At 43.8% G+C, this 12,904-nt stretch overlaps 1 protein-coding gene across 1 annotated transcript in view; it reads left to right on the forward strand.

The window, feature by feature from the left end:
- Positions 1-6,218: 6,218 nt before the first annotated feature.
- The window catches only part of LOC137342042 (calcium-binding protein 1-like), a 91,167-nt gene continuing 84,481 nt past the window's right edge, over positions 6,219-12,904 (forward strand). Inside the window, exon 1 of the mRNA XM_068005653.1 lies at positions 6,219-6,935. Coding sequence (XP_067861754.1) covers positions 6,393-6,935 — 543 coding nt within the window. The 5' untranslated portion in view covers positions 6,219-6,392. The remainder of the gene's footprint in view (positions 6,936-12,904) is intronic.

Below are 12,904 nucleotides of genomic sequence, written 5' to 3' on the forward strand. Positions count from 1 at the left end.
TGCAGTACCTTCATTTGTCTGAATTGAACTTCATTTGTTGCTGATGAACACAGGTGTGAACCCTGTCAAGCTCTGTAAGATCTTGACCCCGCAATCCTCCCCCCAAATCCCCATCCCCCCATCTTATTCTCATCATCTTGTGACTGCAAGTCCAGGTCATTTTACCAGTTAAAGGGAGAGTCCTAGCATGACTCTGCCCTCCTCCCCCACCATGCAATCATTCCCACCATTCTGATGTAGGGGAACCGAGGAAAATTTTACAAGCCCGCTAGTGGGCGAAGCTCCCTGCCAGCAGAGTGGACTCTGGTATCATTATTGAAGCACTGTGGAACTGCTTGATTTGTACTGATGGGCAGCTATGCTAACTACTAGCACCAGATAGTTGCACCACTTATTCAAAAAGTAACCTGTGTGCATGTGCACGTGGATGCAGTCTATGCCACATCAGAATTTGCATGTGTATGTGCAGACGTTAATGATACATTTACAGGGGATCACGGGACACTGGGAGAGAAGTAACTGGAGGTAACCAAAGGGACATTAGGAGAGAGAGGTTTTAAGGAGGGGTTTGAAGATAACAGACAGTGTGCCCCATGTTGATGTGCAATAACATCCACACGGAAGGATTAATGATTGTGTTACAATTCCTGCAAGTTTATTGAGTGCTGTCTTCCAATTTGTTATATATATTATATATCACAAATTGGAAAACAGGAAACTCAAGGCTATACTCTAATCGCAGGCTGTACTGTAAATGACCACAGTTTTACTCTTGTAGCTATGCTGTCATCTGAACTCTGTATTAGCTGTTCATGAAGTCTAGTTTCTTTCAGGACTTCCCAGCAGTTGCAGACCACTTAGTATTCAGAGCCGTCTCTGTGCAAGGTTTTACCTTGACAGCTGTTACAGTGATGAATGCTAAGGAAATAAATTGCACAGCAATGTCACATTAAATAGAGTGGGTGGGAAATGAAACTATACCAATCAATTTAAGTGTGTCCTTATCAATGACCAGGTTGCATTCGATGAATAGTATTACGCTCTCATCGACTTGACTGTTGTGTGGTCATGACTCAGGCTTGACTTTACATTCAAACTCACCTGTGCTCATTGGATGAATTTTGGCAGTGCTTGACAAGAGTTATATGAGAATAGTTAAGAACAGAAAAAGTACATTAAGACCAACAGGTCTGCCATTTTTTGAAGGATTGATAGATGATGTGCTGCATGTTCGTGAAGTATTCTAACTCAGGAGAGTAACAGGAGCATAGAAACATCAAACACCGTCCTTGGCTTGAGGAAGAATGGTTTCTGCTGACCACTAGTGGTGTGCTGGTGGCAACGAATGAGGAAATATGCAGCCCTGAACATCTGCCTCAGATTAAAGAGGAAGTGTGGTAATGAGAGGCAGTGGTGGGGGAATATAAAGGGGAAAATTAGGAGAATAATAATTTGATTATAAGAACATCAAAAAGCACAGAATGAAAAAGTAATTCTTTCCACGGACCCTCACTGTTCTATTTAATATTCTGAGGGAAATCTGCATACATGGTTGCTGATTCCCAAAGTAATCAAAAAAGCACTAAATATTTGTCCATTCCAAAAGTCCAATATTAACTTCTGACCTATAGGCCTCAAAGAAGCCTTTATGTTCAACTCAAAATAGAGCTCAATTTCCACATCTTATCCATCACCAAAACCACTTACTTCCACCTCCACAGCACTGCAGCCTCCATCACCATCTTACCCCTAGGATGCTGAAAATCTTATCTATACTTTTCTCACCTCTAAACTTAATTTCCCCAATGTCCTTCTTACCAGGCTCTCATTTTCCATAAATTCCAACTTGTTCAAAATTCAGCTGCCCATATCCTCCTGTTTTGCATCAAATTAGACTCACCCATCAGCTGTCTCACTGATCCACACTAGCTCTTTGTCCCCCAACACACTGTATCCTGTCTTCAAATCCCTGCATGGCCTCAACCCATCCTATCTCTGCAATGTCCTCCAGTCCCTTGCTCACCCGTTGAACCTCTGGCTTTTTGTGCATCCACCACTCCTTTTGCCCCATCATTGGTTGCAGAGCCTTCATCTGTCCTACTTTCTGGGATTCACTTTCTAACGCCTCTTCCTCCAGTTCTTCATACTGTAAGTTCATGCACTTTCTGATGGCAATAAATGGAGTGAGAGGCTTCACAACATGAAGCAAAGATCAATCCCAACCCCACATTACTCACATGGACCTGCCAGAATTCAGTTCAGAACTGGCACTGGAAAAAGCCAGGCAATGGGTCATCCAACTGCCTTATGAGCAGAAGACATGATTATGGTACTTGCTATTTATACCACTCCTGAACCCATACTTCTAATGAAATTAGAAAGGATACTTCTACTACTTACCTATGGAACCTGCAATGTTTTATAGGCTCAGTTAAAAGCAATGCTGTGCCAGTATAAGTTTTGAATGTGTAATATGGCTTTACAGTTAAGAGGACAGTAGATGAATTTCTGCTGTATTTTCTTCCTAAATTTTCCCCCTCCTCTCCACAAGGTGCTGATTCCTGCAGAGGTATATGAGGTGATTTTCCAAGTTTGAACTGCCGCACCCACCAGTAGAATATATCGTGGCCATGCTGTTCATGATTTTTTGACCAGAAGGTGAATGTTATTCATTGTGGAAGGGATCACAGCTAAACCTAATCCTGTCACCACGCACTGTCCACACGCCAATGTTCCAGCGAGGATCACTGGGCCATGACCGAAACCTTGTACCCGTCCCGACTGCTGGTGCAACTGTGACCAGGGATCTGAAACCTGGGTCCTTCCTGGTCTGTGTGGCTCAGTACATTTACCGACTGTGATATCAGTAACAATTGTGTCAACGTGTCCTAATGAAATTCCTCTGTCTGCTATTTTGATTAAGCCATTAACCTAAATAAGGTTTCTTACTAATATTGCTCAGCCTAATTTAAGCTGACAGAGCATTCTCCTGGGGAGTCCTTGCCCATGAGTACAAACAGGGCTGCTATGTTTTCCATATACACTCTGATGAAAACCACCAAGTAAATCGTGTAGGAAGCCACTGGCTGCAGATGTCAGTCCTCAAACCTAAGGGCGTGGCAGCTTTTATATTGGGTTTAGTTGGATGTTCAGGCCTTTGGCTGCTAAAATGTGGGTCTCACACAACTGGCAGCATCCCCGCAGTAAACGTGCCTGATCCACTGCTGGAGTAAGGGAGCCGGAGTTCATAGTGTGAGTGTAGAGAACCAACTCACAGACGCCGGTCTCCCAGAATCCAAACTAAATGAGCGCCAGTACAAAGGCAGCTTGAAATTAGTTAAGAAAACCTGCTGTCACCATAAAGAGGGAAAACTATGGGGACTGGAACAGATATGGTGAATAGCTACAAAGTCATGCTAAAGATATTTATTTGGTTATAACTCACCTTGATCTTAAGGCCATTTTAAACACCAAAACCAACTTAACCGTTAAAGGATCAATCTGGCCCTTAAACTCCAATTACTTTATATATTCTTTTGATCTTTCTTGCTGATACCTGCAACCGACCTTTCTATTTTCCTCTTACCCTTGCACTAGCACAATTATCTTCAACTGACCTTTGTACGATTCCTGGTTCTCTTTACTCTTTGATTTCTTGGACCTTTCAGAATAACTCTTCTCAGCCTTTAGGTTATTCTTGCCCTCATTATTCAGCCACTGTGGTCTTGGTCTTGATAATTTCTTCCTTTCCTCTTAGGAATAGACTTTCCTTCCAATTCCTTAAAGCGATCTTAACCAAATTTCAACTTTTCTTCGACGTTTTTCTTTTGCTCCCTAGTACCTTCAATATAGAAATTAAGGTTGACAATATGAGCAAACAAACACTTAAAGCATTTGTATTTTAACAAAGGTGTGTAACCATTTAAAATAAATGGCTGCATTCAAATAGTGGACAGAAGAATGTCATAAAACTGCGTAAAATGTCTGTCCATTAATATTGTCATTTATAGGATCTAGTTGCCTAAAGCCTTGCCTGCCTGTAGAGTTTTTTTTTGCCTTAGCTTTAATTATAAGATTCAATCAAAATCTAGGCAATGATTGCTGGAAGCTAAGTGTACATTGTGTGCTGAAGGACAAATAGTTCCTTAGATAGAACACTGGTCTCCAGGGTCCTGAAACAGAATTTTTTTTTAAACTGAGAAACATAGGGGAAAGGACAAAGCCCATACTGCAGAACATCACTAAGGTTCAAATGAGTATGACAGAAGATGAAGTAAATCAAGAAGTATCTCAAGAAATACAATAGTTCCATGATGTGCCTTAAGATAGACTTGTTAACTGGGGAAAGGAGGTTCCCAATTCTTAAACAGCAGATGGGCCACAGTCATGTAGAAAATCCATTCTTGTGGCTGGACCATATTGCTCCTGAGAACACCCCCTACCTACTCCCATGTTGTGTCTGCTCACTAGGTGCTGGGCCATCAATATGACCTTATGCACTAAAGCAAAAATTTAAAGGGACAGGTGCCTCTCTGATTTTCCTGATTGCGTATCCTACCGCATCCCACTGTATGTGGACTATAACTGTATGAAAAAAAGTCAACTTTTGCGACAATATCTTTAACAGGTTGCCTTATGTAGCTCCTGGCTATACTTGGAGGGTGGGGGAGCATTATATAATACAATATAAAGTATTTTATAATACAATATAATGCAATATAAAGGCGTCAAGGAAATCAATGTAACTTTAATAAGTAAATAAATGCAAAATGGCATATACCTATAACTAGATTATATTATCTTAGTCATAGATCTTTCCCTTTTGTTTTTTATATTTCCCTGGCTCTGTAATTGCTTAAAAGCTGTTCATCCCCAACATCTTTCAGTTCCAATGAAAGCTCATCGACCTGAAACATTAACCTTGTTTCTCACTCCACAGATGCTGCCTGACCTGCTGAGTGTTTCCAGCATTATCTATTTTTATTTCAGATTTTCAACATCTGCAGTATTTTTGCTTTTGATCTTAACTTATGTTACATAGATCCTCTTGCATTGCAGTAGATGTAGCTCAGTGGTAGAACGCATGTAAAGCCCTGGGTTCAATCCCTGGCATCTCCACATTTATGGATTAGAGAAGCTGGGATTGTTCTTCTGTAAAGCAAAGAAGGTTATGGGGAGATTTAATAGAGATGTTCAAAATTATGAAGGGTTTTGATATGTAAATAAGGAGAAACTGTTTCTAGTGCCTGGAGGGTCCCTAACCAGAGGATACAGATTTAAGATAATCACCAAAATAACCAGAGGGGCAATGAGGAGAATTTTTTTTTACCCAGCGAGTTGTTATGATCTGGAATTCACTGCCTGAAAGAGTGGTGGAAGTAGATTCAATAGTAACTTTCAAAAAGGAATTGGATATATGGGTTAACACCCATTTGTTAGCAATTATATTTTAATAACTACTACCCTTTTGAAATGCTAATCACTTTAACCTTTGTGATTTGCTATTTAGAATTTCTATACAATTTTAATTTGCTTCAAACACGGGGAATAATCTTCGCTTGCGTTTGATTTTCTAAGCATATCACAAGTATTCTGAGCTGTCAGTTCACAGGAACACAGGGGGATAAATGCAATCAACAGCGCACGGCCCAACATGAGGTCTGTACTCAGAACTCTGGGTGGAATAAAAACAAATGGTGCCACAATCTGAAGTAATTTATTTTAAATGAAATAGGATTAAAAATGAAAGATAACATTCTCAGATAAGCAATTTATCCCAAGTCATAATAGCTGGTATGGGTAAATCTCAGAGATGAGAAGGATGAAGTGAGGTCAAATGTTTTACAGTTTACTCTTAATTCACAGTTAAATGATCTGGCAATTCAATTTTTCAGTTTGCTGCGTTATTTACTTTGCTTAATTCAAACTATTGGGTAATTCAAAATGTTTTTAATACAAAAAACCACTTTGAATTATCAGAAGTAGACTGTCATCAAACTCAGAATGATGAATATCCAGCGATATTTCATCAAGACTTTAATCTACTTATATTACTATTGCTACTTTAATCTCTGGTTGTACCTAGAGCCGAAAGGAAATATGATCCAACCTTTTACATAAGTGGCAGTGTCTGATTTGTTTTAAATTCCGGGTGTCAGTCAAACGTAATGTAACTGGGCCATGGAGAGAAGTACTGATTAATTTGGCTAACAATCCCCCTCTGAGGGATTGTGTTTATGTCACATGAGCGTCCTGGATGTAAGCAGATTTCTTTTTAAAGGACCGACCTTCTCCTCCGCTGTCCTTCTCAGTGCAATGCACATAAAGGGACCTGTATCCGTCACAAGGCATGGTGATGTGAAATAATAATACATTTTAAAATAACATCAGAAATGAGTTCTGCCATAGCAAAGAGCGACTCCAAGACTTCCCTGCTCAAATGCGGAGCGAGGAGAGGGGACTTTCACGTGGAAAATGCACCCCGCCGGCGAGGCTGCCGCGATCGCAGGGACTCCTCAGTCGCTGAGCGCGGCCACTGGGACGATGCGGCTGACGAGGAGCTGCCGCCGCCCGCGGGCGGTTCGACCAGGGGGGCCGGCGCCGCGGCCAGAGGAGACGCGAAATTGGCCAGGAAGCGCGGCACTGGCGGCAAGTCGCACGCACCGAGCGGCCGAGGTGAACGGGGAGAGGGACAAGGACAAGCCGGGGACCGCAAGGAGCGACCGGCGGGCAAAAAGGTGGCTCGGTGCAGGAGGGGCGATGGGCAGGTGGGCTCGCCCCTGGAGCTGGAGAGGAGCGGCAGTGAGTGCTCGCTGATCACCAGGTCGGCATCGTCCTCTTCATCCAAATCCAGCAAGGCGAGCATCCCGTCAGTGGACATCGACCCCCACTTAATGCAAGACCTGAGCCCCATATTGGACTCCGTGTTCGGCCAGGTAAATGACTCCCTCCCTTCTCACATCATGCTGCCGTGTGTTTGGTCGCAATAAAATATCCTGTTAAGCCCCCCACAGAAAATAAAAACTGGCCAAATAATTAAGCATTTAATGTGGGCTGGAAGATGTTTGCACAGACTCATTATCATGTTATCTGCAAACAGTATTTAAAAATAATATGTATTTATCAGCTGGATGGAGAATGGGAGCCTGGGGCAGGTCACATCTGTGACAACTATTCAGGCGATTCTCCCTACTTCAGACAGGGTGCAGAAGGGACCCCCCTCCCAACAAACCAAAGACAGGTGCACCGAGTGTTTGACGTTGTTCTACCCTCCACATTGTCCGATATCTTGCATTGTGAAAAGTCCCAAATCACACCGACTTAATGTATGAATGTGTTCAGTTATTGATTGAATTTAATTCGGTGGCCCTCTTCACCCAAGCTCTGTGCATTTTGAAAGCAGCCACCTTTACCTTTTCCCCCTCACTCTACCCTCTCACTGGGTAGCTGCCTGTTGCTGTAGGTCGTGTTCCTGATTGTATTAAACTTCTATCTGTAAATATGTTACAGTGATGTTTAGGAGAGGCAAAGTAACCTCGATCTCTTCGCAACGCATTAGGCACGTATTTGACAGTAGTTGCCGTACAATCAGATTCAAAGTGTCAAGGTGAAGTTTTGGCAAAGTTCTTGGTGGATTAGTGACCAGTTCAAACTTCAAGCGTGACCAGCAACTTCCACTGAAATTCAAGCGAGCGGTGTTCGGTGCTTTTTAATATATATATTATTCACCTCTGGATCAAACTGCCCCTGCATCGATCTTCCTACGCACCTCTTGTGTTTCTCTCTGGGCCCATCCTTGCCAACGTGCCTGCCCTTCATTGGGAGGTTCTGGGATGAGCTTGCAGCCTTCCTGTCGGTTTGGGATCGGACTGTTCTCAAGAGCCCCAGCCATCTGCCCTTCAAACAGGAGGCTTGGTTGGAGCTGTCGGTGCGGCTGGATCCTGCTAACCAGGTTAGCTGCCACCCCAGTGTTTAGATCCGAGCTGTGGAATGTAACGGTGAACCAATTAAAGGGGCAATGTCTTCACGAGAGATGGGGAGAAAATGGAAAGGGGCATTACCCATGTAATTGGCCAGCCGCACTGACAGCGATTAGTTGTGGGGGTAGGGATCCAGCAGACAGCCTCCTGATACCTCACCAGCTCAGAGGGTGAGGGCTATTTTACTGTGTAGGGCATCACAGCTGAATGCACCTGCTGTCCACACGTGGACTTTCTAGCAGAGATCCTTGCATAGTAATCAGGAGCGGCAAATCCGGGCCCATTATTCCTCCATCTCCACCCCCAGCCCAAGAATGCTAAGGTTGATCATAGTGACCTAAGTGTAAAGCAGAGTTGCATTTTTAATTGTCAGACTCCACTGTAAGGAGCTGTATCCCAGAGAGAGAGAGTAAATCGCCAATTAGTTGAGGGAATTTTGATTTCAGTGTGTATAATCAGTGGTGTCTGTTATGTCTGGGTAACTGGTGATCATAGCAACCCAGGGTCACCTTAATCGGAAAAAAGACTGGCTTAAGGTTGCCTTCTTGTAATGAATCCATCATGCATCACTTAAGTTAGTCAGGCCTGGAGAAAGCAGAGGGCTGCTCATATTGCCGCAGTCGTTGGTGAGGCAAGACAAGCTAGCAGTATAAGTAAATGAAACCGTTCCTCTCCATTTAGGTTTAAGGTGTACAGTTTCAAGAATTTCCGTTTTATTTAGTCTGCAAGGTCTCCATGTAAAAGTCCTGCGAGACACTTTACGTTTGTTTAGAGAAGGTAAAGACGGCCGATGGCGATGCAGTAATAGGTGGTAAACTTGGCTCTACCATATGAAGAAATTATACCTTAGCCATGCATTCACCTTTTCTCCTCTCAGTTTGAATCCATGTCTCCTTGCCCTAGAGCTTGTGTTCATATTGACTATCACTCTGGGATCCAGTTCAATTCCCTTTATAGAATCGGTGTGCGGATATTACACAGTGTGCTGAGAGTTCGGTACGTGTGGGAGTTAGGTGAAGTGGGGGAAGGAGGTGCTGCTTTGCCTTGCTTTTCCTGCAGAGCGGTAGTGGACCTGAGAGCGGTGAGCGGCGGGAGAGAGCGAGACCAGAGCGGGGATAAAAACAGCGCGGAGAGAGCGAGACCAGAGCGGAGATATAAACAGCGCGGAGAGAGCGAGAGTCCAGTCGGTGAGCGGCGGGAGAGAGCGAGACCAGAGCGGAGATATAAACAGCGCGGAGAGAGCGAGACCAGAGCTTACTCTGAGAGCGAGACTCTGAGACCAGCGGCAGAGTTCAGGGTGACGTCACCAGTCAGAAAGTGACGCGGCACAGGGGAGGCAGCTGATTGGTGAGTAGGTTCAGGTGAGTATTTCTACCATTTTACTGTAAGTAAAGTAATAAGAAAGGGAAGATCTGCAGGTTTTATAGCAGATAGTGTTTTTTTTTTAGTGAACCTAGGTCCCTAGTATAGTTAACATTTTCTAATTTCAACGTAATTTAAAAGGGGTAACTCAGCTAAGGCAAGTCATGGCAGCAGACCTCGCACCCGTGATATGCTCCTCCTGCAAGATGTGGGAAGTCATGGACACTACCAGTGTCCCTGCCGACCATGTGTGCGGGAAGTGTGTCCACCTGCAGCTACTGACCGATCGTATCTCGGAGCTGGAGCTGCGGGTGGACTCACTGTGGAGCATCCGCGATGCAGAGAAACTCGTGGATAGCACGTTTAGCGAGTTGGTCACACCGCAGGTAAAGGGTATACAGGCAGGAAGTGAATGGGTGACCACCAGGAAGAGTAAGAGATGCAGGCAGGTAGTGCAGGGGTCCCCTGTGTCCATCCCCCTCTCAAACAGATATGCCACTTTGGATGCTGTTGGGGGGGATGACTTATCAGGGGAAGGCAGCAGCAGCCAACTTCCTGGCACCACGGGTAGCTCTGCTGCACAGGCTGGGAGGAAAAAGAGTGGCAGAGCTATAGTGATAGGGGACTCAATTGTAAGGGGAATAGACAGGCGTTTCTGCGGCCGCAACCGAGACTCCAGGATGGTGTGTTGCCTCCCTGGTGCAAGGATCAAGGATGTCTCGGAGCGGCTACAGAACATTTTGGAGGGGGAGGGCGAACAGCCAGCTGTCGTGGTGCACATAGGCACCAACGATATAGGTAAAAAAGGGGATGAGGTCCTAAAAGCAGAATATAGGGAGTTAGGAGGTAAATTAAAAAATAGGACCTCAAAGGTAGTAATCTCAGGATTGCTGCCAGTGCCACGTGCTAGTCAGAGTAGAAATAGGAGGATATTTCAAATGAATACGTGGCTAGAGGAATGGTGCAAGGGGGAGGGATTCAAATTCCTGGGACACTGGAAACGGTTCTGGGGGAGGTGGGACCAGTACCAACCGGACGGTCTGCACCTGGGCAGGGCCGGGACCGCTGTCCTAGGAGGAGTGTTTGCTAGTGCTGTTGGGGAGGGTTTAAACTAAAGTGGCAGGGGGTTGGGAACCTGAGCAGGGAGAGAGAGGAAAGCGTAACAGGAAGGGACAGAAGGTATGGAGTAATAGGTAAAGTGTTAAAAAAGGAAAAAGCAGGAACTAAGCGTCACAAAACAGATTTGAAAGTTCTTTATCTGAATGCACGTAGCATTCGTAATAAAATGGACGAGTTAACGGCACAAATAACTACGTATGGGTATGATCTTGTGGCCATTACAGAAACATGGCTGCAGGGTGACAACGACTGGGAATTAAATATGCCAGGGTATTTAACAATCAGGAAGGACAGGCAGGAAGGAAGGGGAGGTGGGGTGGCTATGTTAATAAAGGAAGGAATCACTGTAATACAGAGAAATGATATTGGGACAAAGCATCAAGATAATGAAACAGTTTGGGTGGAGATAAGGAATAATAAGGGAAAAAAAACATTAGTGGGCGTAGTATATAGGCCTCCTAATAGTTGCAACTCTGCTGGAAGAAGTATTAATCAGGAGATAGTCGGGGCATGTAATAAGGGAACAGCCATAATTATGGGGGATTTTAATTATCATATTAACTGGACAAATCAAATTGGGCAGAGCAGCCTTGAGGACGAGTTCATTGAGTGCATCAGGGATGGATTTCTTGAGCAGTATGTAACTGATCCTACAAGGGGGCAGGCAACCTTGGACCTGGTCCTGTGTAATGAGTCAGGATTAATTAATAATGTCCTAGTTAAGGATCCCCTTGGAACGAGCGACCACAACATGGTTGAATTCCATATCCAATTAGAGGGTGAGAAGGTTGATTCTCAAACAAGCGTACTGAGCTTGAATAAAGGAGACTATGATGGTATGAGAGCGGAATTGATTAAAGTGGACTGGGAAAATAGATTAAAGGGTAAGACGGTACATGAGCAGTGGTGTTCATTTAGGGAGTTATTTTACAACTTTCAAAATAAATATATTCCACTGAGGAAAAAAGGGTGTAAAAGAAATGACAGCCACCCGTGGCTAAGTAAAGAAATCAAGGATAGTATCCGACTAAAAACAAGGACATATAAGGTAGCCAAACTTAGTGGGAGGATAGAAGATTGGGAATTCTTCAAAAGACAGCAAAAAGTAACTAAAGGATTGATTAAGAAAGGGAAGTTAGATTATGAAAAGAAATTAGCAAAAAATATAAAAACAGATAGCAAGAGTTTCTATAGTTATATAAAAAGAAAAAGGGTGGCTAAGGCAAACATAGGTCCCTTAGAGGATGAGACCGGGAAATTAATGGTGGGAAACATGGAGATGGCAAAAATGCTGAACAAATATTTTGTTTCAGTCTTTACAGTAGAGGACACTAAGAATATCCCAACACTGGACAAACAGGGGACTCTCGGGGGGGAGGAGCTAAATACGATTAAAATCACTCAAGAGATGGTACTCAGTAAAATAATGGGACTCAAGGCGGATAAATCCCCTGGACCTGATGGCTTCCATCCTAGGGTCTTGAGGGAAGTGGCAGTAGGGATTGTGGATGCTTTGGTGATAGTTTTCCAAAATTCCCTGGACTCAGGAGAGGTCCCGGCAGATTGGAAAACTGCTAATGTAACACCGTTATTTAAAAAGGGTAGTAGGCAGAAGGCTGGAAATTATAGGCCAGTTAGCTTAACATCTGTGGTGGGTAAAATTTTGGAGTCTATTATTAAGGAGACAGTAACGGAACATTTAGATAAGCATAATTTAATAGGACAAAGTCAGCATGGCTTTATGAAGGGGAAGTCATGTCTGACAAATTTGCTTGAGTTCTTCGAGGATATAACGTATAGGGTGGATAAAGGGGAACCAGTGGACGTAGTGTATTTAGACTTCCAGAAGGCATTCGACAAGGTGCCACATAAAAGATTATTACTTAAGATAAAAAATCACGGGATTGGGGGTAATATTCTGGCATGGGTGGAGGATTGGTTATCAAACAGGAAGCAGAGAGTTGGGATAAATGGTTCATTTTCGGACTGGCAACCAGTAACCAGTGGTGTTCCACAGGGGTCGGTGCTGGGTCCCCAACTCTTTACAATCTATATTAACGATTTGGAGGAGGGGACCGAGTGCAACATATCAAAATTTGCAGACGATACAAAGATGGGAGGGAAAGTAGAGAGTGAGGAGGACATAAAAAACCTGCAAGGGGATATAGACAGGCTGGGTGAGTGGGCGGAGATTTGGCAGATGCAATATAATATTGGAAAATGTGAGGTTATGCACTTTGGCAGGAAAAATCAGAGAGCAAGTTATTTTCTTAATGGCGAGAGACTGGAAAGTACTGCAGTACAAAGGGATCTGGGGGTCCTAGTGCAAGAAAATCAAAAAGTTGGTATGCAGGTGCAGCAGGTGATCAAGAAAGCCAACGGAATGTTGGCTTTTATTGCTAGGGGGATAGAATATAAAAACAAGGAGGTATTGCTGCAGTTAT

Source organism: Heptranchias perlo, chromosome 25 (genome assembly GCF_035084215.1).
Source record: "Heptranchias perlo isolate sHepPer1 chromosome 25, sHepPer1.hap1, whole genome shotgun sequence".
NCBI lineage: Eukaryota > Metazoa > Chordata > Chondrichthyes > Hexanchiformes > Hexanchidae > Heptranchias > Heptranchias perlo.